Source organism: Littorina saxatilis, linkage group LG17 (genome assembly GCF_037325665.1).
Source record: "Littorina saxatilis isolate snail1 linkage group LG17, US_GU_Lsax_2.0, whole genome shotgun sequence".
Taxonomy (NCBI): Eukaryota; Metazoa; Mollusca; class Gastropoda; order Littorinimorpha; family Littorinidae; genus Littorina; species Littorina saxatilis.
In genome coordinates this window covers 55902194-55927860 of record NC_090261.1, presented here as the reverse complement: position 1 = coordinate 55927860, position 25667 = coordinate 55902194, and the positions used below count along the sequence as shown (strand labels likewise).

Genomic DNA, 25667 nt, shown 5'->3' with positions numbered 1-25667 from the left:
ATCTCTTCTGTGAAAGACCCAAAAAAATCCACAGGTTTAGACCCAATATCATATCACATGATAAAACATCTACCACCTAACTTTGTTAAGTTGCTCACTCAGTTTTTCAACCTATGCTGGTTAAAGAATACTATCCCCGCAGCGTGGTCAGACTCACAAGTAGTAGCAGTATTGAAGAGCGGAAAACCGGGCAATCTACCTGGCAGTTACCGCCCCATATCACTAACCCCCCACCTCAGCAAGATCTTTGAGCGTGTGGTGAACCAGAGGCTGGAGTTCCACCTCAATAAACACAATATCATTCCTACATGCCAGGCAGGTTTTAGGCAAGGTCGTTCGTGTGCGGACCACATTGTGCACGTCACTGAAAAAATCAAAAAGACCTTGGCACATAGTAATAATTCTCTTCTTGGAACCTTCTTTGATATTAAATCTGCGTACGACAGCGTCTGGCATGCTCGTCTACTCCTAAAACTCGGCAGAATCGGTGTCTCTGGCCACATGTACCAATTCATCAAAAACTTCATCAGCAATCGCAAGATGTCTGTCCGGGTGGGCTCTTCGGTGTCCGAAACCCATGCGCTGGACATGGGGGTTCCCCAGGGCAGTATCATCGCGCCAAACTTATTCAGCATCATGCTCTATGACATTACTTCTGTTAAGGTTGACGGTGCCAGTGTACTTCTGTATGCGGACGACCTCGCCTTAATAGACACTAATAGACCACGCCATAACAGAGTTACCAACACTGTTGACTTATCTTCTTACCAAACTAAAATCGACAACCTCTGTCAATATATGTACACCAACGGCTTCCAACTAGCCTCAAATAAAACAGTCTTTCTTGTTGTCTCCCGTAGACAACTGTACAGGAACTGCAGTATAAAGATAGGTTGTGATATTATCAAACCGAGCTCAGAAGTTAAGTTCCTCGGCGTTATCATCGATACCCGACTTAACTGGACCAGTCATATCGAACATCTGATCAATAAGGCCAACAAGGATCTTTACATCATACGCTACCTGGCGTCCCAATCCTGGGCCAGAGGGCGTAAGTGTGTCACAGAGGTAGTGCGGGCATTAATTCGCTCCCGCCTCCTTTACGGGTGCGAAGCTTATTTCGCGACGCGCCCGGCGCTCATGAAAAAACTGGCTATTATAGAGTGCAGGGCGCTCAAAATAGCTCTGGGACTCTCCCAACAAGCGAGTAAGAGTCGAGTCTACAGCGAGTGTGGGTGGCTGCCCCTTGTGGATGAGATAAAACTCCGTTCAGCTCAGTATGCTGTCAGAGCCCACGCGGTAGAGAACTCTGCCTGCGAGGTCCTGACTGACTTTTTTCCTCAGCACCAAAATTATGAGGCCAACACCAAACATAGCACTCAACTCTTGGCCAAAACGCTACCCTTATCCGACACAGTAAACCGCATTCTAGCCGATAGCGGGGTGAAGGTCAGTGAGCTGGCCAGGGTCCCCCCGCCCTCCTACCCGCCTTGGCTTGAGGAAACCCCTACTATCATATACGACAGTGAAGATAATACTACCAAAAAAGATAACCCCGTCTACCTAGCTACTGTTACAAAAGAAACCCTAAACTACAAATTCTCGGAGCATTTAAAAGTCTTTACTGACGGATCCAAATTTGCAGACGGCAGCGTTGGCTGCGCCTTTGTGATCCCAGATCTCAAAATCTCAAGGAAATATACTCTTAATAAAGACATCTCCATATTCTCAGCCGAGCTATTTGCCTTGCTCATGGCATGCACTTTTATAAATGACCTCCCAGTCACACCGCGTGCGGTTGTTTTCTGCTCTGACTCGCGCTCTTCATTACAAGCTCTGCATCGAAACACATCAAATCGGGCAGAGCTACAAAGAGAAATCCTCTTTATATGTCACCAGTTAATCTCATCCGGCACATCCGTATCATTTCTCTGGGTCCCCTCTCACGTAGGGGTCCGGGGAAATGAACTGGCGGATGTCGCTGCCAAAGAAGCGGCAGAATCTAGCCCAGCTAACACTAACATCGGCTACTCAGTAACCGAGTTCTACAGTAAAATCCGTAAACTCATTCGAAGTCAGTACGTAACATCTCTGTCCTATCAACCCATTGATATGAACGATCTACACCCCGATCTCCCAACAAACCTCCTCACTATCTTCAGACGCCTCCGTGCCGGCGGCTGCCGCTTCCATATCTTTAACAAGTCCTGCCATTGTGGAGAACCCTATTCATTTCAACACATTTTCGCTCCATGCGCTACAAATAGAATTACCTTTAAAACCTTATATGACCATATGCAGCTCCATGGTCTGAGTCCCCAGGATTATCTGCGCAGTAGCAGTTCTCTAGGCTGGTCACACAGCTTGCTGCTGTGCCGACTGGTCAGGGACTCGGACATGGGGCTGTGGGTATAACTAAGCCCAGATTATCACATCAGCGTGTTTCAGTTTGAGGTCGAGTGGCTCCCGCCATCCCTCCTGATTCCAGCGACTACCTTCTAGACAACATATCCTCACCCAAGGCCCACTAGTCGCCAAACTGTACATATTGTTTTTATTACCACGGCCTTCGTGGCTTACATCTTAATCCTTTTATTTGTAAAAAGTTTTGAGATTTATTGTTCGTGTTCCTCTTACTTGCTCATCTATTTGGTTTTATTGGTGATCCTGAAAGGTTCCACTTTTTAACTCGATTTGAAATAAAAAAAAATAATATTACAAGCCCGTTATTCAAGATATAGAATACAGACTTATAATTCTTACCAAGAAACATCTTAACTACTTTTCATTTTAACAAATTCCACAGAGCATTATCAACTCAACCCCACCCCCTGCCCTCCTCTCCTTATTTTTTGTTTCTTTCTTTCCTCTTTTTGAAAGCGGACAAACACTCAAGTCCTTAATGGCTCAAAACCGTAGGACTTTTAATATTAATTTTAACTGTCTGTATGTTCTGGCATTTGAGAAGCCATAACAGATAATATAGGGCTTAGAAATAAGCTCTAAAATTCTCAATCCCGTTTGAGAGGACTTCGCCTTCAAAGGTGATTGTGGTGAACCGCCACGCTGTCTGTCTCTGTCTCGCGATTCACCCCGGCGAAGCCGGGTATTCCTCTAGTCTATATATATATACGACTTGTGTGTGTGTGTGTGTGTGTGTGTGTGTGTGTGTGTGTGTGTGTGTGTGTGTGTGTGTGTGTGTGTGTGTGTCTGTGTGTCTGTCTGTCTGTCTGTGTGTCCGCGATGCACGGCCAAAGTTCTCGATGGATCTCTTTCAAATTTGATGGCCGTATTCAGGTAGACCCCGGACACAACCTGCTCGATGAGATATTTCAACACGTGCTCTCAGCGCGCAGCGCTGAACAGATTTTGGTTTTTCTCTGGATCCATTCCCAGTAACTCTTCCTTATCTTCTCCAGTGTTTTCAGCGTTTATCTCCCTTCCTTCGTGTGGCGTCAATTCATATTCCCGTTTCTATTTTTAGGTCACTGTCGACAACGCTCAATCCATATTCCCGTTATACTATTTTTAGAAGGTCACTGTCCCGGCGAAGCCGGGTATTACTCTTCTCCAGTGTTTTGCGCGTTTATCTCCCTTCCTTCGTGCGGTGCGCCGGCAAAGCCGGCGTACACCCGGCAAAGCCGGGTCCCCGGCGCAGCCGGGTATTCGGCTCGACTTCTTCCCGGCGAAGCCGTACCCGGCGAAGCGGGTATTCATCTAGTGCAAACATATATACCTAAAGCCTGTTGCTTGTATGGAGAAACAGGAGAATTTTTTTACTGAAAAAATCCGTACAAACTCCACGATATTTATTGACTTAAATGAAAATAGCGTTTACTGCCGTTTGATTTGTTGACCTTCAAGTTAAAGGACAGAAAATAGTCTAAGCTTGCTATTGTGCTTGTTCACCCTGTTGTGGATGTTTTTTGTTTTGTTTGTGTGTTAGTGTTCGTTGTTGTTTTGTCCGTAAAACATGAACAGTGAAAACACGTCAACAATTAACATCATAAATCACTTCGTGTTGTATCAGAATGTTCCTCACCTTAAACATTGTCCAACATTTAAAGAACATAGAACCATTTTATTCAATAGTCTGCCAACGCACGTTCTGGACTGCAAAACACTTTTGTTTGGAAATACTGATTTAACTATATTTTTGAACACGAAAATATTTTCTGTTGTACAAGATTACGTTATGTCAACTGATCGCTTCGGCTGATATTATATTAACTGTGACCGCAATAGATGTAGCAAAGCATTCTCTCTCTCTCTCTCTCTCTCTCTCTGTTCAGTATGATTCAGAGGCATTTGCTGAGAAAAAAAAAGTTGTACGTTGCTTTTATTGATTTTCGAAAAGCCTTTGATTTAATTTCCCACTGTAAGCTCTGGCCTATTTTGCGCGGATCAGGAGTTGAAGGCAAGATGTTACAAGCCATCCAAGGCATGTACAGAAGAGTTAAAGGCCGAGTAAGATATGGGTGTAAACTGACCGACGCCTTTTTTGTCACAAAGGCCTCAAGCAGGGGGAAATAACCAGCCCGCTTCTTTTTTCCCTGTTTATTAATGATCTGGCGTCGGAAATTATTTGTAAGGGTAAACATGGAATACAGATGGTGCCTGACTTACTTGAACTATTCATTTTGCTTTTCGCTGATGATATTGTTTTATTATCTGATACCGTGATTGGATTACAAAACCAACTGAATATCCTTGCCCACAAAGCTAATGACATGGATTTAGAGGTTAACCTGGAAAAATCAAACATAATTATTTTTAGAAACGGGGGATACATTTCTCAGAACGAGAAATGGTTTTTCAACGGCGTCAAGATGAAGATAGTAAGCTCTTATAAGTATTTAGGACTTGTTTTCACTACCCGCATGACCTTTTCAAATGCTCTTAATGATATGGCATCCAGGGCTAAGAAAGGTGTTTTTGAGTTATTAAGAACATTATGGAGACTCGGTGATTTCTCCCCAAACCTGTTTTTGAAACTATTTGATGCTCAGATACAGCCTATCCTGTTATATGGTTCAGAAATTTGGGGTCTTTACCCACAAACACAGATAGAGAAGATTCACACGTTTGCGCTTAAAAAGATTTTAAACGTGGCGCCAAGAACACCAAATGACATAGCATATGCTGAAACTGGTCGCTATCCGTTGTACATTTTTTCTCATGTTGCATGTATAAAATATTGGTTACGCCTAGTCAAGATGAATGATTCCAGACTCCCTAAAAAAGCTTATAATATGCAGTTGTATTTGCACAAGCAAGGCAAGTTTTGTTGGTCATCCCAAGTAAGATTAACTTTGTATAAATTTGGTTTCGGATTTGTGTGGGAAAAACCAAGGTGTGCAATGCGAGAAAGCTTTTTTGAAATGTTTTAGACAGAGGTTAATAGATTGTAATATTCAAAATTGGCAAGAGCGCATTAATACCAGCGCAAGGTTTGAGGTTTACCGCGTATTTAAGTTATCTGTTTGCATGGAAACGTATTTTACTTTTGTCAAAAATAAGCATATAAGAGATGTACTCATTAGGTTCAGAGCGGGCGTGTCCGAATTACGCTCACATAAATTGAGATACTCCCCACATACCCTACAGGACTTGTTTTGCCCATTCTGCAAAAAAGCACCTGAGGATGAAATGCACATTTTATTTCACTGTGATGCATTGAACGATCTTCGCTGCCAATACTTACCCTTTAAATACACATCATATCCTTGTTTGGTTTCCTTTCAGTTGATAATGCAAAACAAGAAGGGTCTCCATGATTTAGGCAGATTTATTTATTATGTTAACAAACGCCGTGATTTACTTCCTAAGGTGTAACAGAGTGATTTATTTTGCTTCATATCTCTCTGTTTGCTGATGTGGTTGAGTGCATTGTGTAGCTGCTGGTTTTTAAACAACTATGTCCTTTGATGTATGTTGTAGTTGAGGATGTATTTGATGAGGCACCAGCCATCCCCTGTACATACCCATACATGTATGTGCGCGTATGTGTGTGTGTGTGTTTGTTTGTGTGTGTGTGTGTGTGTGTGTGTGTGTGTGTGTGTGTGTGTGTGTGTGTGTGTGTGTGTGTGTGTGTGTGTGAGAAGGAGTGAAAGCCAGAATGTTTGTGAGTGTGTGTGTGAGAGTGGGAGAGAGAGAGAGAGAGAGAGAGAGAGAGAGAGAGAGAGAGAGAGAGAGAGAGAGAGAGAGAGAGAGAGAGGGAGAGAGAGAGAGAGAGAGGCTGTCATGTTTGATATATGCACCGGTTGTAACGGGTCAGTTGGCCTATACAATAAACTTTCTGAGTTCTGAGTTCTGAGTTCTCTCTCTCTCTCTCTCTCTCTCTCTCTCTCTCTCTCTCTCTCTCTCTCTCTCTCTCTCTCTCTCTCTCTCGCTCTCTCTCTCTCCGAAGCTCTTTTTATTTGTATAAAATATTATGAAATATTTTGAAAGAAAAGGGTTGAAGTTATCACTTGTTCGCCATGTCTTGTTATCAGAATATGTATTGATTATCAGTTTTAGGACGTGTCCATAAGCAGTCTGCTTGTTAACGTTCTTAATGTTGTTACTGTTTATAACGTGTATACAAGAAATTAATAAAAGCAAGCTTAAACCAAAGGGAAAGAGCAACAAAAAGGAAACAAACCCACAGCAGCAGCAACAGAAGTACCAGCAACAGAAGTACCAGCAACAGAAGTACCAGCAACAGAAGTACCAGCAACAGAAGTACCAGCAACAGAAGTACCAGCAACAGAAGTACCAGCAACAGAAGTACCAGCAACAGAAGTACCAGCAACAGAAGTACCAGCAACAGAAGTACCAGCAACAGAAGTACCAGCAACAGAAGTACCAGCAACAGAAGTACCAGCAACAGAAGTACCAGCAACAGAAGTACCAGCAACAGAAGTACCAGCAACAGAAGTACCAGCAACAGAAGTACCAGCAACAGAAGTACCAGCAACAGAAGTACCAGCAACAGAAGTACCAGCAACAGAAGTACCAGCAACAGAAGTACCAGCAACAGAAGTACCAGCAACAGAAGTACCAGCAACAAAACAAACTAAAACAAACAAACAAAACAAAACAAACAAACAAACAAAAAAGACAATATGTGTTATGTGAAATGCGAGTTGAATGACTACACTAAACAGGTGAAAGGATACCTTAGCTGGTCTTACCATATCACGTCATATTAAACATCATTCAGAGCTGTTTGTGTAAACACCACTATAAGCATTATGCTTGTTGTTGTTTACTCAATATGCGTTTTTTGTAAATAATGCACAAACGTTGAATAATACAGTTTAAACCAGCTGTTTGTGCAATTTGTGTCAGTCTTCAAATGCAAAGTAATGTACTGTTCAACATGCCTGCTTTTTGAACACAACATTTTAAAAGTCACATGCAAGATGATGTGATGAAATGAATGTTGGAATTACCATCTACCCTTTTACGCCTCGTGCATAGTATTCCCCATTACGTAATGTTCTGTAGAGCTGTATGCAGTTTTTAACACCTAAGATTCATAATATTTTTGGTTTTATTGGATAGGTACCACTGCCACTGATGCAAAAGTCACTCACAGACAAGATGGAGTTAACAAAAAACAGCAACAAACTGTGATACTATCATACGATATCTAGAAAAAGCCTGGCGTTTAGAATCGATTCAGGCATGAGACCAAGGGTAGGGCGGATGGTGGCGAGAGAGGTGAAGGGACGGGGAATGTTTACAGTGCCCACCAAGCAGTGCCCACCAGTGTTTAGCTCAGGCACCGTCGCGGCAGACGCGCCTTAGTTCTATGCAGGAAAATGCAGCGCGCTCTTCTGGTCATCTGGCTAACTATCGCCCTCATCTCTAGGGCAGACTGATACCAAGAGGTGGAAGTTACACCCGCCTTCAGGCTCAGGCATTTTCAAACGCTCGACTCAAGACTGGATTCTTGCTGTCTCCTTCTTCTCCGTCTTCTTCGCTTGTTTGTTTGTTTTCAAACAGGAATTTAATCAGTAAACGGATCTACAATGACAAGAAATATCTATATTGTTATCATCACATCGAGAACTACAAGTAAACTACTTATTTATTGAGCATTTGTTTTGTTCTGGCTCGTACTGCTGTTCGCCTTTGTTGACCGTTTGAGATACATTATATAGGCCGGGTTTGTGTACCACCTGACATGTGTATGCATTTACGACAAAAAAACCACCCCGTGTTTAACAGAACATCCAAAATCAAGTTACACTCAGCATGTCAAAAAGATTAACAGTATATGACACCAACACATGCACAGCCTAGCGGTGACCCTACAAGTGATTTTTCACTGTTGATAACACAAAGTCACCGAGTACATTTGTCTTTTTTTGAAATTTCAACGGAATACATAGGCTAATGCAAGCCGAGCGTGGCACCATGATTCGCAATGTGAAATCTTAACGAAGTTTGCTTTGCTTTTGGACTCCATAACTTTCATTTTGGAAGAAAGGTCAAGAAGAGGCGCCTCGGTTTGCTTAGTTATCGAGGTCATTATGGCTCAACGAGGTCTTTGCCAGCCCATGCAAATTGTCTTTTTGTGTACAAGTGTAAAGTACCACTGAGCTATCGGGGTTCTCAGAGTTAATCCGCAGATAAACCCGTGTGGAAACAAATTATCATGAATATTTATGAAGAATGTATTAATCCCTCCAAGTACCCACGTGCCGGTGATTAACATAAGGCCTCCACGCGCTGTGACGTCATGGTCAACTTGAAGGCACGACCTTATACACGCGACATGGCTTATAACGGGAACAGTATGAACTGCTATAACCCTACCGCGAGGGCGTTACAAATATTTATCATCATGCAATAACCTTCATCTACGTTACAGGATTTTTTTAACAAAAGAGAAACAATTATTGAACCAACTTGTGATATGGTTTTCGCCAAAAAGGGAGAAGCATACAACGAGAACAATATTGGCAGGGCTGTCGGGTGACTTTTGGCTCTGTCGTTAGGTGTAATGCAAGCCCCCCCCCCCCCCCCGTCATCTACGTTACCAGGGGTGGATCCGGGGGGAGGGGGGGTGTCCAAAAAAAAAGAATTAAAATAAAGAAAAACTCATTGCTCAGATTGCACCAGTTTGCTCCATTTTCTTTGTTTTTATTAAAAAAAATTCGGAGGGGGGGGGGGGGTCATGACCCCGGACCCCCCCTAGGAGGTTCGAACGCTTCACGCCCTCAACTATAATCGCTTCGCATCGTCGAATTGTACCTTTAAAAAAAAAAAGAAAGGACCCCCCCCCCCCCCCCCCCCCTAAAAATGATGTGATCCGCCCCTGGTTACCGTAATCTACTTTACCGTCATGTAGCTTGGATACACACATATAGAGTACGACTAAACGGATATGTCTAAATCCCGACGGGAATCCATTATCCCGTGTTGCTGAAAGATTAAGCTACACCAAAATCAAAATCTACTGGTCGCTATTGGTGTGAAGCGCCTTTCGCTGCGAGCGCTTCATATACATTCAGAGAAACCATGTTCGCTCCGTTGATCGTGTGAAAGAAAAGCGTCTGTCTTCATGGCTTTTATTATTAGTACGTAGGTCCCGTAGCAAGATGTCGATAATAACAAATAACAAATGAAAGAAACTGCATCTTATACCCAACTATACGATTATATTTTGTTGGTCGTTGTCTTATCTTATCTTATCTTGAGGATGAAAGTCGCTTGTTCATTTCAATGCTTGTTATTCTCTCAGGTGGAACTGAGGAGACTGGTTCCCAATAACTCTCACTTACGGTATTACGCATGCGCCGTATGCATTTCGAGGGCTTACTTCCTATGTTTATCCGATTATCTTATCTTATCTTATCTTACCATGTACGCTGTAAAAAAAACAAGATGGCGACCAGTACCACATGTATAGGGCATGGCGTGGCGTACGTGCAGTGTTCATCTCCAAGGGGGGGTAACTCTCAGGGAATGAGGGACGTATATTGGTCGGGATGTCTAGGAGATTGGCGCTTTGGCAGCTGTCATAGTTATCTGCATTCTTGCCCACACTCTCCCACAAAAAAAAGCAACATTGCGAAGACCAAACACAATTACAGGCAAGCTGGCATTGTCGGGAGTCATCGCGATTTCGTTTTGTTCCGGTGTCTGTGTGTTTTAGTGTATTGTTGTTATTTTTCCCCCGTACTTTTTCAGAAATGCTCATTGAGAAAATATGAATGTGGATATGAGGTTGGAATGAATGCTTCATAAGGTGTTTTTTAACATAGAGGGGGAATCGAGACGAGGGTCGTGGTGTATGTGTGTGTGTGTGTCTGTGCGTGTGTGTGTGTAGAGCGATTCAGACCAAACTACTGGACCGATCTTTATGAACTTGTACATGAGAGTTCCTGGGAATGATATCCCCGCATGTTTTTTTCTTTTTTTCGATACATACCTTTGATGACGTCATATCCGGCTTTTTGTAAAAGTTGAGGCGGCACTGTCACACCCTCATGTTGCAATCAAATTGATTGAAATTTTGGCCAAGCAATCTTCGACAAAGGCCGGACTTCGGTATTGCATTTCAGCTTGGTGGCTTAAAAATTAATTAATGACTTTGGTCATTAAAAATCTGAAAATTGTAAAAAAACCACCTTTTTTTTATAAAACGATCCAAATTTACGTTCATCTTATTCTTCATCATTTTCTGATTCCAAAAACATATAAATATGTTATATTTGGATTAAAAACAAGCTCTGAAAATTAAAAATATAAAAATTATGATCAAAATTAAATTTTCGAAATCAATTTAAAAACACTTTCATCTTATTCCTTGTCGGTTCCTGATTCCAAAAACATATAGATATGATATGTTTGGATTAAAAACACGCTCAGAAAGTTAAAACGAAGAGAGGTACAGAAAAGCGTGCTATCCTTCTCAGCGCAACTACTACCCCGCTCTTCTTGTCAATTTCACTGCCTTTGCCATGAGCGGTGGACTGACGATGCTACGAGTATACGGTCTTGCTGAAAAATTGCATTGCGTTCAGTTTCATTCTGTGAGCGGTGGACTGACGATGCTACGAGTATACGGTCTTGCTGAAAAATTGCACTGCGTTCAGTTTCATTCTGTGAGTTCGACAGCTTGACTAAATGTTGTATTTTCGCCTTACGCGACTTGTTTCCTTCTAGATGTGACTGGGAAGAAGGTCTTGTGGTGGAGTCTCTGTCTGTCTGTCTGTCTGTCTGTCTGTCTGTCCGTCGGTCCGTCCGTCCGTCTATCTGCGTGCCTGCGTGTCAGTGATGCTTCGAAGTTCCCTGACTCAAAATAATCCATGCACACACACTATCTCGCACTTCGCACATTTCAAGTATTTGGAAGGGTTAGATCAGCCCATGCTCTTTTCTCAAATGCAATGATAGGTTTCGCAGTACAAATAATACGGTCTAGTCTGTATAACATTGACAAGATATTTGTCCTCAATGCACTGTATCGGTTTCTCAGCAGAAAAAAAGGTTAACCCAATTCCTAACAGCAAACATTAACATTCCTTGTATACTCTTCATGCAAATTCTTCCACATATTTCCTCATCCTTTCTCCGCTAATTCCACGACCAAAAGCCATCTAAAAGCCCCCGACATGATGGATCTTGTTTTCCTAGCCTGTCACAGGAAAGATGAAAGAGAGAAAATGAGGGAGGGTGAGAGAGAGAGAGAAAAATGAGGGAGGGAGGGAGAGAGAGAGAGAGAGAGAGAGAGAGAGAGAGAGAGAGAGAGAGAGAGAGAGAGAGGGGGGAGGAAGAGAGAGAGAGCTAGAGGTATATACAGAACTAGATGATTACCCGCTTCGCCGGGTACCGGCTTCGCCGGGAAGAAGTAGAGCCGAATACCCGGCTTTGCCGGGTACCCGGCGAAGTAGAGGAATACCCGGCTTCGCCGAGATGAAAGCGTTGTGGACAGTGACCTTCTAAAAATAGTAACGGGAATATATCCGACTTCGCCGGGATGAAAGCGTTGTGGACAGTGACCTTCTAAAAATAGTAACGGGAATATGGATTGACGCCACACGAAGGAAGGGAGATAAACGCAAAACACTGGAGAAGATAAGGAAGAGTTACTGGGAATGGATCTGGGAAGATGAACAGAAAAACCAAAATCGGTTCAGCGCTGCGCGCTGAGAGCACGTGTTAAAAACACACACATACACACACACACACACACACACACACACACACACACACACACACACACACACACACACAAGTCGTATATATAATATAGATGAGAGTTATAGATGATGATGAGAGAGAGAGAGAGAGAGAGAGAGAGAGAGAGAGAGAGAGAGAGAGAGAGCGCAGACAGACAGACGGACAGACAGATAGATACACAGACAGACAGACTGACTGACAGACAGACAGACAGACAGACACAGACACACACACACTCAAACACACACACACACACACACACACGCGCGTAGACACACATGTACATTAAAGGGCTCGAGCGACTGAGTATAAGAGACAGGAAAAAAAAAGAGTTCAAAAAACAACTTTTAACGTGTGATAAACGAGGCAGAAATGACAGGGAGGAATGTACACTGGTTGGCGCTGTAACGAAGCGACAGAGTGTGGACGATAATGTAACATTTTTTTGCTGTTTTCATGGGGCTGTAGCCGTGTCTGGCAGCGAGGAGCGTCTTGCATGCCACGCACCATTTGCCGTGCCAGCCAACTGTCAGGGCGCCACACAAAGAGGGCCAAATAACGGCACATTTGTTGCTTTACCTTCCATACTGTGTTGCTTTTATCCAGTTGTTGTTCTCCCTTCATGCATTTTTTCTCTCAGCAATTGTTGCTTTACCTTCATACTTTGTGTGTTTTTTCTCCCCAATTTGTTGCTTTACCTTCATACTGTGTTGCTTTTTTCATTTAGTGAAGTTTTGACTAAATGTTTTAACATAGAGGGGGAATTGAGATGAGGGTCGTGGTGTAGGGCCTATGTATGTGTGTGTGTGTGTGTGTGTGTGTGTGTGTGTGTGTGTGTGTGTATGTGTGTGTGTGTGTGTGTGTGTGTGTGTGTGTGTGTGTATGTGTGTGTGTGCGTGTGTGTACAGCGATTCAGAGAAAACTACCGGACCGATCTTCATGAAACTTTACATGAGAGTTCCTTTTTTTTCATTTTGTTTTATAAATATCTTTGATGACGTCATATCCGGCTTTTTGTGAAAGTTGAGGCAGCACTGTCACGCTCTCATTTTTCAACCAAATTGGTTGACATTTTGGTGAAGTAATTTTCGACGAAGCCCGGACTTTTGGTATTGCATTTCAGCTTGGAGGCTTAAAAATTCATTAATGAGTTCGCTCATTAAAGTTGTCGTTAAAATCGATTTTCGCAAACAGATTTAAAATTGATTGCATTGTGTTCATCATGTTCTCCTTAATTCAAAAATATATAGATATGTCATGTTTACTCTAAAAATGTGCTCAGAATGTATGGAAATATGTTCAGTAAGTACTACGGACGCATGCATGCTTCGCGGCGGAGAGCGTCACCCGTTTGTTTTATGTTTTATGTTTTATGTTTGTTTTATGTTTGTTTTAGGGTTATATCAGGGCGGTGCTGCTTTGACATTTAACGCGGTGCGTCACACACAAGACAGAAGTCGCAGCACAGGCTTCATGTCTCACCCATTCACATTGTCATTATTCTGACACCGGACCAACCAGTCCTAGCACTAAACCCATAATGCCAGACGCCAGGCGGAGCAGCCACTAGATTGCCAATTTTAAAGTCTTAGGTATGAACCCACGACCTCCCGCTCACTGGGCGGACGCCTTACCACTAGGCCACCGCGGTAGCGTGACCCGTCTCGTGGCCCCGTGTTGATCTTGACTAAATGTCTTTATATCGCTTCACGCTACTTGTTTAAGTTTTGCCTCCACTTGTTGATTTACCCGTTCATACTTTGTTTTTTTGTCCGCCCCATTTGCTGCTTTACCTTCATACTTTGCTGGGCTTCTTCCCCCAAACAGTTCCGCGATATTTTAACAAATGCAAAGGCAAGCGTACCCTGCTCTGTAAAATTCTGGTTACATAAATATAATATTTCCATTGACGAAAAATATTGGCTCTTGGCAATTAAATGTACAAGCGAGGAAAGATTTAATAAAGTTGCTTCAATGGAAAATATTACATAATATTTACCCCACAAACATTTTACTCCACAAGATGAAGTTCAAAGAAAATAATTTGTGTAGTCTTTGTAACAAAATAGATTATATTGAGCACTTTTTTTGGAAATGTAGAAAAATGAAGTTATTTTCGGAACATGTTATTAGATGTATTTTTGTTAATACGAAAGAAAATGTTATATTAACAGAACATGATGTATTGTTTGGTTATTTACCAGGAATGCATACCCCAACAAACAAAATTATAAATCATATTTTGTTGATAGCAAAAAAGTGTATCAGCAAGTTTAGATATGGTAGGCCTATTGATTTAAATGTAATATTTAATTGCGAATTAGGGTTTAGACGTTTGAGTATTTTGTAAATGAAAATGTTTAAGTATATGTGCATATGTATGTGTGGATTCATGATTATGTTGATGTCGCAAATTTTGACACCGCAGACACAACCGCATAGATTAATACATTCTTGTCCATTTATACATGTATTGTAAGAATTCGCACCATAAGTAAATGTTAAATGTGCTGTGCCACATATTAAATGTACAGTTAAACATACAGATACCAAGTGTGTTATATAATGTTATTGTTTATCGATTAAAAGGGCACGCTTAAGCGTTTCCCCACCCCCCTCCCCAAACAAACAAAAAACAAACAAAAAAACAAAAAAACAGCAGTCTATACGGATTTGAAAATCCTTATTGTCTGGAGAAACAAATTTTCAAAATATGTACACGCAACAGGCACATGAGTGGCGTGGTGGTAAGACGTCGGCCTCCTAATCGGAAGGTCGTGTGTTCGAATCCCGGTCGCTGCCGCCTGGTGGGTAAAAATGGAGATTTTTCCGATCTCCCAGGTCAACTTATGTGCAGACCTGCTAGTGACTTAACCCCCTTCGTGTGTACACGCAAGCACAAGACCAAGTGCGCACGGACAAGATCCTGTAATCCATGTCAGAGTTCGGTGGGTTATAGAAACACGAAAATACCCAGCATGAGAGATGTTCAACTTCACCTGCCTTGACCTCTCACCAATTCATTGTAAAGCGCTTAGAGAACGTCAAGCGCTCTATAAATCTCTCATAAAAGACATATTATTATTACACCCCCGGTATTGGGGTGTGTATAGGATTCGGTCCATGTGTTTGTTTGTGTGTTTGTGTTCGCATATAGATCTCAAGAATGAACGGACCGATCGTCGCCAAACTTGGTGAACAGGTTCTATACATTCCTGAGACGGTCCTTACAAAACTTGGGACCAGTCAAACACACGGTTAGGGAGTTATTGGTGGATTAAGATTCTACAAGGACTTATAGAGGGACATATTAATGGTCAAAGGGAAATAACCTTCTCAGTTGGTGGCAGTGAGAATGGTAAGGACGGGGGTGTTTTTCCTACCTCGGAGGAATTTCTTGTTATTATTTAGTTACAATCGTAACAAAGACAGCAGCTGATTAAAGCAAGATAATAATAGATAAAACAAAAGACACAAAAAGGCACTGTGTATCCTTCTTTGAGGGCAAAAACGGAGAGATTTTAAGCTTCTTCTAGAACGTCAAATGTTTCCAGATACACTCCAACCCCATTTTAGTCTTGTACTCTCCCAACTACAACAGCCACCAAATTCCATTTATTAAGACTGTACTTCCATGAACATGCAAGAACAGAATGCACTTGGAGGAAAACTAATTTGACGTGGATACAAGGGACTGCGGATGTGAGATTAGTCAAGGTTCCTGTTTTCACTGGCATTGATGATTTACACATTGTCATCCGATAGAATAAGAATAAGAATAACAATACTTTATTATCTCATAGAGAAATTCAGGCGTGGTACATAATAATACAGACAGAACATTGTTTTTACATAAGACATATAGCACTATATAACAGGGCAGGTTATAAACACACCTCCCACATACCTCTCTGGCCATTCAGACAGAGTATTAAACATATTTTGAGCTGGAAACATAAACTTCTGTGCACTTTTGGATTTGGAGAGTGCAGAGTGCAGAGGAGAAAGTAGTGCCAACACTATAAAAACAAGGTTGCTTATGTCGGTGATGATGTATCATCAGACGATAAAGACACGCTGTAGTTTAAGTACACTTCAGTTGATGTCGGTGATGATGTATCATCAGACGATAAAGACACGCTGTAGTAAGTACACTTCAGTTGATGTCGGTGATGATGTATCATCAGACGATAAAGACACGCTGTAGTAAGTACACTTCAGTTGATGTCGGTGATGATGTATCATCAGACGATAAAGACACGCTGTAGTAAGTACACTTCAGTTGATGTCGGTGATGATGTATCATCAGACGATAAAGACACGCTGTAGTAAGTACACTTCAGTTGATGTCGGTGATGATGTATCATCAGACGATAAAGACACGCTGTAGTAAGTACACTTCAGTTGATGTCGGTGATGATGTATCATCAGACGATAAAGACACGCTGTAGTAAGTACACTTCAGTTGATGTCGGTGATGATGTATCATCAGACGATAAAGACACGCTGTAGTAAGTACACTTCAGTTGATGTCGGTGATGATGTATCATCAGACGATAAAGACACGCTGTGGTAAGTACACTTCAGTTGATGTCGGTGATGATGTATCATCAGACGATAAAGACACGCTGTAGTAAGTACACTTCAGTTGATGTCAGTGATGATGTATCATCAGACGATAAAGACACGCTGTAGTAAGTACACTTCAGTTGATGTGTCTGTGTGAACAATGATTTTAATAAGTTCTATTAAGTGAACGTATGCATGCCCAGGTGTTTTCTGCAACAGTAACGGGCGGATGAGGGAAACTCATGAGTGGACGTGGAATCGACCAGAGACACATCTGGTATTCAGGTTAAAACGACCTAGGAAGTGGGCCATTTGAGCTTTAAATTTGATTTGTTATTTTTTTGCTAAATGTATGCATTAAAATCCATCCATCCTCTGAAAAAAAAGTATTGGCCTTAACCGGTAATAACTGGTATTTTACCGGTTGAAACGAGAAATTACCGGAACAAAGTTGGCTGCCGGTTTGACCTACCGGTTGCTTTTTAGAACTACCGGTTATTTTTGTGCTGGTAGAACAATAAAACCAGTACTCTGAGTTGGACTCTAACTGGTTCCAATGACCAGCCTACCGTTTACATCATAAAAGTGTGTGTACCGGTTAGAAAAAATACTAGCGCCATCACTGAATAAGAAGAGCAAATGCTCCTAGTCCAATCGAATTCTCCCTTCTTCTTCTTCTTCTTCAGCGTTCGACGATGGCTGTGTCTAGATTCTTTGGCCCGTGATGTTGACAAAGTGGGCTGTCATTTCCAGGTCCTGAGTGCTGCCCCATAGCTTGGTGTGCAGCGATGTCCCTGTGGGCCAGTGTCACGCACACATGCACAAAACACGCACGCAGTCTGTCATCCACGACTCAAAACAATCTTGCTCTTCCGACCACAAAACACAAGTTGACACGAACAGTAGATTAAGGACGTTTCTTACAAACAATCAATTATACATAACATAAATACACGCACAACACTATCTAACTATACAAATCTTTCTTTCGACAATATCCACCACAACAACAAAGATCAACCAGCGTTAAAGCCTATAACAACAAAGAATAATTATTTAGAAACTTTCATACCTCTCACTTTCGCTCAGTTCATTATGACGTTATAGCTCCTGCACGTTTAGCTGTTAGGACGGGCTAAGGCTAATGTTACCGTGCTTGCGTATCCGAAATCGTTCATGAACCGGAGTCAACGAGGCCGTGGTGCGAAGCGACAGGAGTCATCGGTGACGTCGAGTCCTTGCCAGGCGAGCAGTGCCGTCGTCGAAAGTGGAGCGGCAGACATCATCAGTCTCCTCAGTATAAGGCCATTTCAGAGTAGCCCCCGCATGGAGAAACACAACAACCTGGAATGGTGAACGCAAGACTTAGTTCACGGTAACAGTAACATCGCCCACCCGTCCTTATAACTTAACAACCAAGTGCAGGATTAAATGGACATAGCTCTTTACTCTCACGCATCTCGAACACACATACCAACGGACTTATACATTGAATTCTGCTAAGTATGAAGTCCAACGAATAATACCAAATTCATTCTATAAACAAAACTGTCCACCACTCCCCTTTCAACCAAAACATATTCATTCAATAACATACCAAACCATTCCCCAAAACAAACTCACAAATTCATACCGTTCAAGTACAAAGTTACACACGCACGTGCACACTATACATTCCGCCATCTTGGATTGACCGGTTTTCAGAAGTCAATAAGCAAATCTAAACCTGAGAATAATTTAACTGTAACACACACAACATAATATTTAATGATTACATACCACATCCTGGTTGTATTGAAGTAGCCATACATATCCCCTGCCGTTGATAACAGGTTTCCGGCATCTGCTCTACGCAAACAGACCCTACGTTCAACGAAGAACGGATTCGCTTGGAACGCAAGCTATCTTCCCTCGGCTAAAGGCAAAGAACGAATGAATAAAAAGGAGTATCTACGAGCTCGAATTTAGCTCTGAGTTCACCTTACAAAATACAAGCAAAACACACGTGAAATACCTGAGCACGAGCTCCACGAGACACCTGCAGTTAACCAGCGTCTACCTATGACAGGCGAAATAGAGGAACACAGGCGCTCCAATACAATACCTTTAACACCACAGCATAAAAGTATGCTAATATTAAAGCCGCTTGTGACAAACCCCCCTACTCAAACCGAACTACGGTTCGTCACAAAAAATCCACACAATGCGGCTGTAATAGTCTGCTCCGACGTTGTCGCATCCCCGGATTGCTCTGATGCGGAACGTGAATGTCTGAAGCAACAGGGCCCCGCGAATCAAGCTTCCGTTCGTCATCTTGGTCTTCTGTAGAGGTTGAAGGGACTGGTGATCAGTCTGTAGCGATTCTCTCTCTCTGAGACTGTCAATGTGCCAACACGGTCGACAGCGATTCTCCGGAAAGGTTCATCTATGAGGGGCATCTTTCCAAGGTGAGCTTTGGGTAATCCTCCTTTGGGTAAAGCTCGACGGCCAACATCACAGGAATGAACATAACGCCTGATGTCGCCCTCCATCCCTGGCCAGTAGAACGAATGCCAGAGTCTATTCTTAGTTTTCTTTGTCTCAAGATGACCAGTCTTAGTAACATTGTGGTATCGTCTCAAAATACCCGAACGAAGAGTCTCGGGCACCACCACCTGACTGAAGGTCTTCTCCGTGGTTATGAAAAGGCGATGTAGGACGCCCTGTTTCCAAAGGAATTTCACCTTTCCTTTCTTCCCGGATGGTGTAGGGTTCCTCCCTTTTGCCAGCCCCCGCACCCTAGACAGAGTTGGGTCAAGCGTCTGTAGCTGGATCAACTTCTCTCTGGTAACACCTAGACCAGAATCTTTCATCCGTAGGGTTTTAGGAGGTTCTTTTTCTCGCGTATTTTTAACTTGAGTAATGGCGGCTATCTTGACAGGTTGAGCTTTCGCCCGGTACACAGGAACTTCAAGAGTTTCTCCTCCAGGCTGAATGATCCGGTTTCCGATGAGTACGGGGTATGTTAGCTGGTCAGCCACAATAGCTACAACGTTCCCTGAGAAGAATGGGGACTCTAAATGTACGATCGTAGTAGGACAAGTCTTCTGAACGTTCCCTGCTGCGAAACGAATAGTTTGACTTCCCTGCTTGAGGTTACAGTCTTTTACCAAAGAGGAGTCAATGACCAGTCCGTCGGCGCCTGTGTCACGAAGAGCAGATACTTGCGATCCATTGATACTGACCGTGCATAAAGGAGTGTACGAAAGTTGGCTACATGGGTCACAAAGGGTAGGTAACTCTGATGTGGCAGCAGTGGTTCCTGGCATCGTTACAACTGTTCTCACGTTGGTGACGGTCCTCACGTTGAAGGACGATGCTGAATGCGGGCAATTCCTACGGATGTGCCCAGTTTTACCGCAACCGTAGCAATTTCTCTTGGGAAAAGGGCCGTTGGGGTGGACGGGACTAACTGGGGCAGAGTCTTCCTCAGGATTTTCAATGTCCTTCGTGTTCTTCTCGACTCGACCAGTCGCAGTAACCGGGTTTTTCCTGGCTCTTTTTGATGCAGCAAACCTCTCAGCTAGTTCGGCGGCCTCGGTGACGTTCGCCGGTTCGCGCTGCCGGATGAAATCCGCGAGGTCCCCAGACACATGGTCCATCAGGTGTTCCATCAGTAGGAGGTCTCGGATTCCAGCATAGGTCTCCTCTTTCTTCGCGGCTTTCCTCCACCGTTCAAACCAGATTCGAAGACGGGTAGCAAACTGTATAAACGTCTCCTCTCCCCTTTTGGCCGCGAGTCGAAACTTAGAACGATACGAGTCAGCCGTCCAGCGAAAAGATCCTCTAAGGGCGTCCACGATGACATCAAAGTTTCCCGCATCCTCAGTTGGCAGTTCCAAATAAACATCGGCTGCAAACCCCTTTAGGAGAGCACCCAGCCGAGCTCCCCAGTCACTCTCCCTGTCCCAGCCACTGAGAGTTGCTGCTCTCTCGAATCGTCCTAGGAAGGTGTCGAGATCCTCTTTGGCTTCATCAAATGGATCTATTTTCAGACGAACTGGTTCAATAGCCCTACCACGAGAACTTGAAGTAGTCTCTTCTCTCCTAGTCTTTTCTATCTCTGCACGAACTCTTTCTTCTTCCAGTTCAGCTAGACGTCGGCGGCGGTCGTTTTCTTCCTCTTCTCGAAGTACTTTTCTTCTGATTTCTTCTTCCTCCCTCTGAAGTCTTCGTTGAGCATCCTGTTCCTCCCTCTGAAGTCTTAGTTGAGCTTCTTCTTTTCTCAGTTGAGCTTCTTCTTTTCTCAGTTGAGCTTCCTCTTCTTCTTGAAGTAGTCTCCATTGAGCTGCTTCCTCTTCTTGAACGTATCTTGCTAAAGCAGCCCCTGATCGAACGCCCAAAGCACGTCCCCTAGCGGCTATAATTTCTTGAGCTGACGTGAGGGAACTAGATTTTTCAATAGGGTCAACAGCAGCTCCATCCAGATGCTTTGGCGTGGTAAGTGTCATACGGGGTGGAGAATTACCATGATCAGGGGTAGAAAAACTTGCCAGAGCGGCATTGCGAGATTTGGATCCCGACATGATTTCTCACAACAAATGTAAAATGGTTAAGTCGCCAACTATGACAAAGCAACCTACCTACTTCACAACAAACTTCTGAAGCAAAACATCTCAATCTACAACATTTCCAGACAAGTTACAACAGGGAAAAATGCTATAAACAACGACGAGACATGTACCCAGCACCGGCTAGTATCACAGGTGGCCGCTGTGAAAAATCAGGTTAAGCCTTAGCACGTACAAGCATGTTATTCAATCATCACTATTCAAAAATCAAACTCGACAAGACGGTACAAACAAGCAGACGAACAGAGCAATATCATAGGTGACGATGTAATAATAAAGATCCCGGACGAGCCCCCATTTGTCACGCACACATGCACAAAACACGCACGCAGTCTGTCATCCACGACTCAAAACAATCTTGCTCTTCCGACCACAAAACACAAGTTGACACGAACAGTAGATTAAGGACGTTTCTTACAAACAATCAATTATACATAACATAAATACACGCACAACACTATCTAACTATACAAATCTTTCTTTCGACAATATCCACCACAACAACAAAGATCAACCAGCGTTAAAGCCTATAACAACAAAGAATAATTATTTAGAAACTTTCATACCTCTCACTTTCGCTCAGTTCATTATGACGTTATAGCTCCTGCACGTTTAGCTGTTAGGACGGGCTAAGGCTAATGTTACCGTGCTTGCGTATCCGAAATCGTTCATGAACCGGAGTCAACGAGGCCGTGGTGCGAAGCGACAGGAGTCATCGGTGACGTCGAGTCCTTGCCAGGCGAGCAGTGCCGTCGTCGAAAGTGGAGCGGCAGACATCATCAGTCTCCTCAGTAGTAGGCCATTTCAGAGTAGCCTCCGCATGGTGAAATACAACAACCTGGAATGGTGAACGCAAGACTTAGTTCACGGTAACAGTAACATCGCCCACCCGTCCTTATAACTTAACAACCAAGTGCAGGATTAAATGGACATAGCTCTTTACTCTCACGCATCTCGAACACACATACCAACGGACTTATACATTTAATTCTGCTAAGTATGAAGTCCAACGAATAATACCAAATTCATTCTATAAACAAAACTGTCCACCACTCCCCTTTCAACCAAAACATATTCATTCAACAACATACCAAACCATTCCCCAAAACAAACTCACAAATTCATACCGTTCAAGTACAAAGTTACACACGCACGTGCACACTATACATTCCGCCATCTTGGATTGACCGGTTTTCATAAGCCAATAAACAAATCTAAACCTGAGAATAATTTAACTGTAACACACACAACATAATATTTAATGATTACATACCACATCCTGGTTGTATTGAAGTAGCCATACATATCCCCTGCCGTTGATAACAGGTTTCCGGCATCTGCTCTACGCAAACAGACCCTACGTTCAACGAAGAACGGATTCGCTTGGAACGCAAGCTATCTTCCCTCGGCTAAAGGCAAAGAACGAATGAATAAAAAGGAGTATCTACGAGCTCGAATTTAGCTCTGAGTTCACCTTACAAAATACAAGCAAAACACACGTGAAATACCTGAGCACGAGCTCCACGAGACACCTGCAGTTAACCAGCGTCTACCTATGACAGGCGAAATAGAGGAACACAGGCGCTCCAATACAATACCTTTAACACCACAGCATAAAAGTATGCTAATATTAAAGCCGCTTGTGACAGCCAGACATGTTTCCTCTCACTGCAGTGGAGTTGGCAGGGTCTGCAGGAAGTGGTCCGGTGTCTGGTCCGCCTCTCCACAATGGCACAGGGCCGACTGTCTGATGCCGATCCTTTTTAGGTGGCTGTTTAGTCCACAGTGGCCTGTCCGGAGGCGGAAGACAATGGTCTGCTCGTGAGGAGTGAGCTGATGGAGGGCATCTTCGTGTGGATTATATCCATTGTTTTTCTTTTTGAAGGTGGATTTTTGCCTGTTTCGGATTAGGGTCCTGGCTTCACTGTAAGTGAGATTAGAGAGTTGCTGCTCAGTTTTGCTGCCCTCCTTTGCCAGCCGATCCGCCAATTCTCCCCAAAAAAGCCTCAACCTTAAACTATTAAAATCAAATTTGATCTCAGCTGTTCTGTACAAAGTGAATGTGTGTGCATAACATATCCAAAATCCGCTAAAATCCGCCGGGCGGAACAGTGTTTTTTCGGGGGTCAAAGCGTGCAACCTTTCAGAAAAGTGGAATAAAGACTGAGCATTCTCTGGGAGCCAGTTGGAAAGTCAGAACCCAAAAGAAATACTTGCACTACATACTAGACATCCCTTTGACTATTATTCACCATAATCAAATCATAAATAACAATTCCGGAGTCAACAGGTCGTATTATTTGCATAAATGGTGCCTTTTTTCAAGTAATTTTCGGCAAGACGCTTGTACACAAATTGGTGTACCTTCCAAGAATAACATAGTAGCAGAATTTATTGAAGTGAATACGTGGCCCAGTCATTCATGATAAATATGGAGCACTGCGCAGCTTAAAACGTGACATTGTGTGTGCATACGATCCTTACCTATCTCCCTACCCCCATAAATTGCCAAACGACGCTATCCCTCAGTTCCACCCACTATTTTGACTGAACAAAGGCAACTTGTTAAAATAAAAATGCTTCATTATATGTTACGATCATGTATCAGTAAAAGACAAGACCAACATTATCTAGATATTAAACATTAATATTCTAACTTGTCTTTTCAAGTCCTTTCATCTGTCCCGAAGAATTAACCGTTCACCGGGCGTCATGCATGGGTCGTGTACGCCCCAGAGCCCCACAAAATCGACTTTATCTCTGAAGCTATTTCCATTTTCTGACAGTTACGGGCCCCAGTCTTCCCCTGTTACGTGCCCCAGGCATTAAAACTTTTCTCAAACCTCCATTTTCATGTATTTTTTAGCTAGTTTTACGTGGAAGTAGTTGGAGGTTTTTGCATTTTAGTCAAGTAACGCAGGTTTGTTATTTCCGCTTTATTACAGTTAAACACATAGATTTCAGATGCTACTACGGTCACTCTGATCATGAGCTCTTTGAAGATGTTATTAACCACGCTGTTAATGCCCATAGTGACAACGAACTTACAATACGGGTTCTCACACTAAATTCACAGACTGGGAAAAGATCATACGTACAGACAGATTTTAAAGTGGTCTCATCAATTCTTCAAAAGCATGTTAAAACTTTTATTGCGAAAGAAACCACACACACATAAGTTAAATCGTGTTTGATGATGCAAAGAAAATAAATATTCCAGCAATTAAAAAAAAAAAAATTAAAATAAAAACCTTGTCTTTTCAAGTCTTTTCATCTGTTTTAACCTTCACCGGGCGTCATGGGTCGTGTACGCCCCAGAGCCCCACAAAATCGACTTTATCTCTGAAACTATTTGGAATTTTTAATTGAGACTTCATGTAATCTCCAATCACCATACGACCTTCCTGTTGCCCAACTTTTGAAAGATTATCTTTGTAAACAAACAAATAAACGATGACGTTTTTTGAACTACACAGTCTGGATGATGTGGGTCGTGGACGACCCAAATGGAATGACGTAAGGAATTTTACGCTGTTTATCCTTATTCGGACGGCGTGGGTCGACCATACTCTGCAAAGAAGAGACAAAGCGTTTATTCCTATTCGGATTGTCACACTCCCACACAGCACACTCACACACACGCGCGCGCGTGCGCGGCTGCTCAAATATACCGGAAAGTGATCTTTGGGACAAAACTTAAAATCTATGGTGTTCCTCTGTAAAACAAAGAGCATGTTGCTGACATTTTGTCAAAGAAAACTAATAATCAATATGAAAAAGAGAGAGAGAGAGAGAGAGAGAGAGAGAGAGAGAGAGAGAGAGAGAGAGAGAGAGAGAGAGAGAGAGAGACAATGACAAATTCTTTATTAACGAGGGTAATGGCATAAGCAAACAGGTGCTTTTTTACATCCAGCCCTCGCCCATGGGAGGGTTTAATCTAATGATAATACGTTTTAAAAAATGTTGAAATATCAATTAAAGAAGTAATAAAAACAAAACGACAAACAAGCAAACGATTAACAGACTAAACAAACAAACAAAATATACAGACAAACGAACATGACATATTATTGTCAAAGGTATAATGAAAACTGTTTCAAGCAACAAAAAACGTGTGAAACTTCGAAGGAAGAAAAAATCCGTGAAACTGAGGAGTCAATGAAGCAACTACGTTGCAAGTAATAGCAATGTAGCATCGTTACATAAGTCATGTTATGAAATTAATTAGGTACATTTATCTACTGAAACGTGTAAAAGGTACAAATAAGGCATCAACAATATAAACATGTTCAGGCTAAGTGAGAACGA

At 42.6% G+C, this 25667-nt stretch overlaps 2 protein-coding genes across 2 annotated transcripts; one reads left to right on the top strand and one right to left on the bottom strand.

The window, feature by feature from the left end:
* Positions 1 to 6556: 6556 nt before the first annotated feature.
* Positions 6557 to 7564, top strand: LOC138953321 (adenylate cyclase, terminal-differentiation specific-like). The gene is made up of 2 exons (XM_070325120.1): positions 6557 to 7038; positions 7549 to 7564. Exons 1-2 carry the CDS (start codon positions 6557 to 6559, stop codon positions 7562 to 7564), a joined length of 498 nt encoding a protein of 165 aa, XP_070181221.1.
* Positions 7565 to 17544: 9980 nt separating this feature from the next.
* Positions 17545 to 23003, bottom strand: LOC138951686 (uncharacterized). Its single transcript, XM_070323245.1, has 2 exons — positions 22633 to 23003; positions 17545 to 22197 (listed from the first exon to the last, which is right to left on the bottom strand). The coding sequence occupies exon 2, from the start codon at positions 21312 to 21314 to the stop codon at positions 19059 to 19061; it is 2256 nt and encodes a 751-aa protein (XP_070179346.1). The 5' UTR covers positions 21315 to 22197; positions 22633 to 23003; the 3' UTR covers positions 17545 to 19058.
* Between the last annotated feature and the right edge of the window lie 2664 nt (positions 23004 to 25667).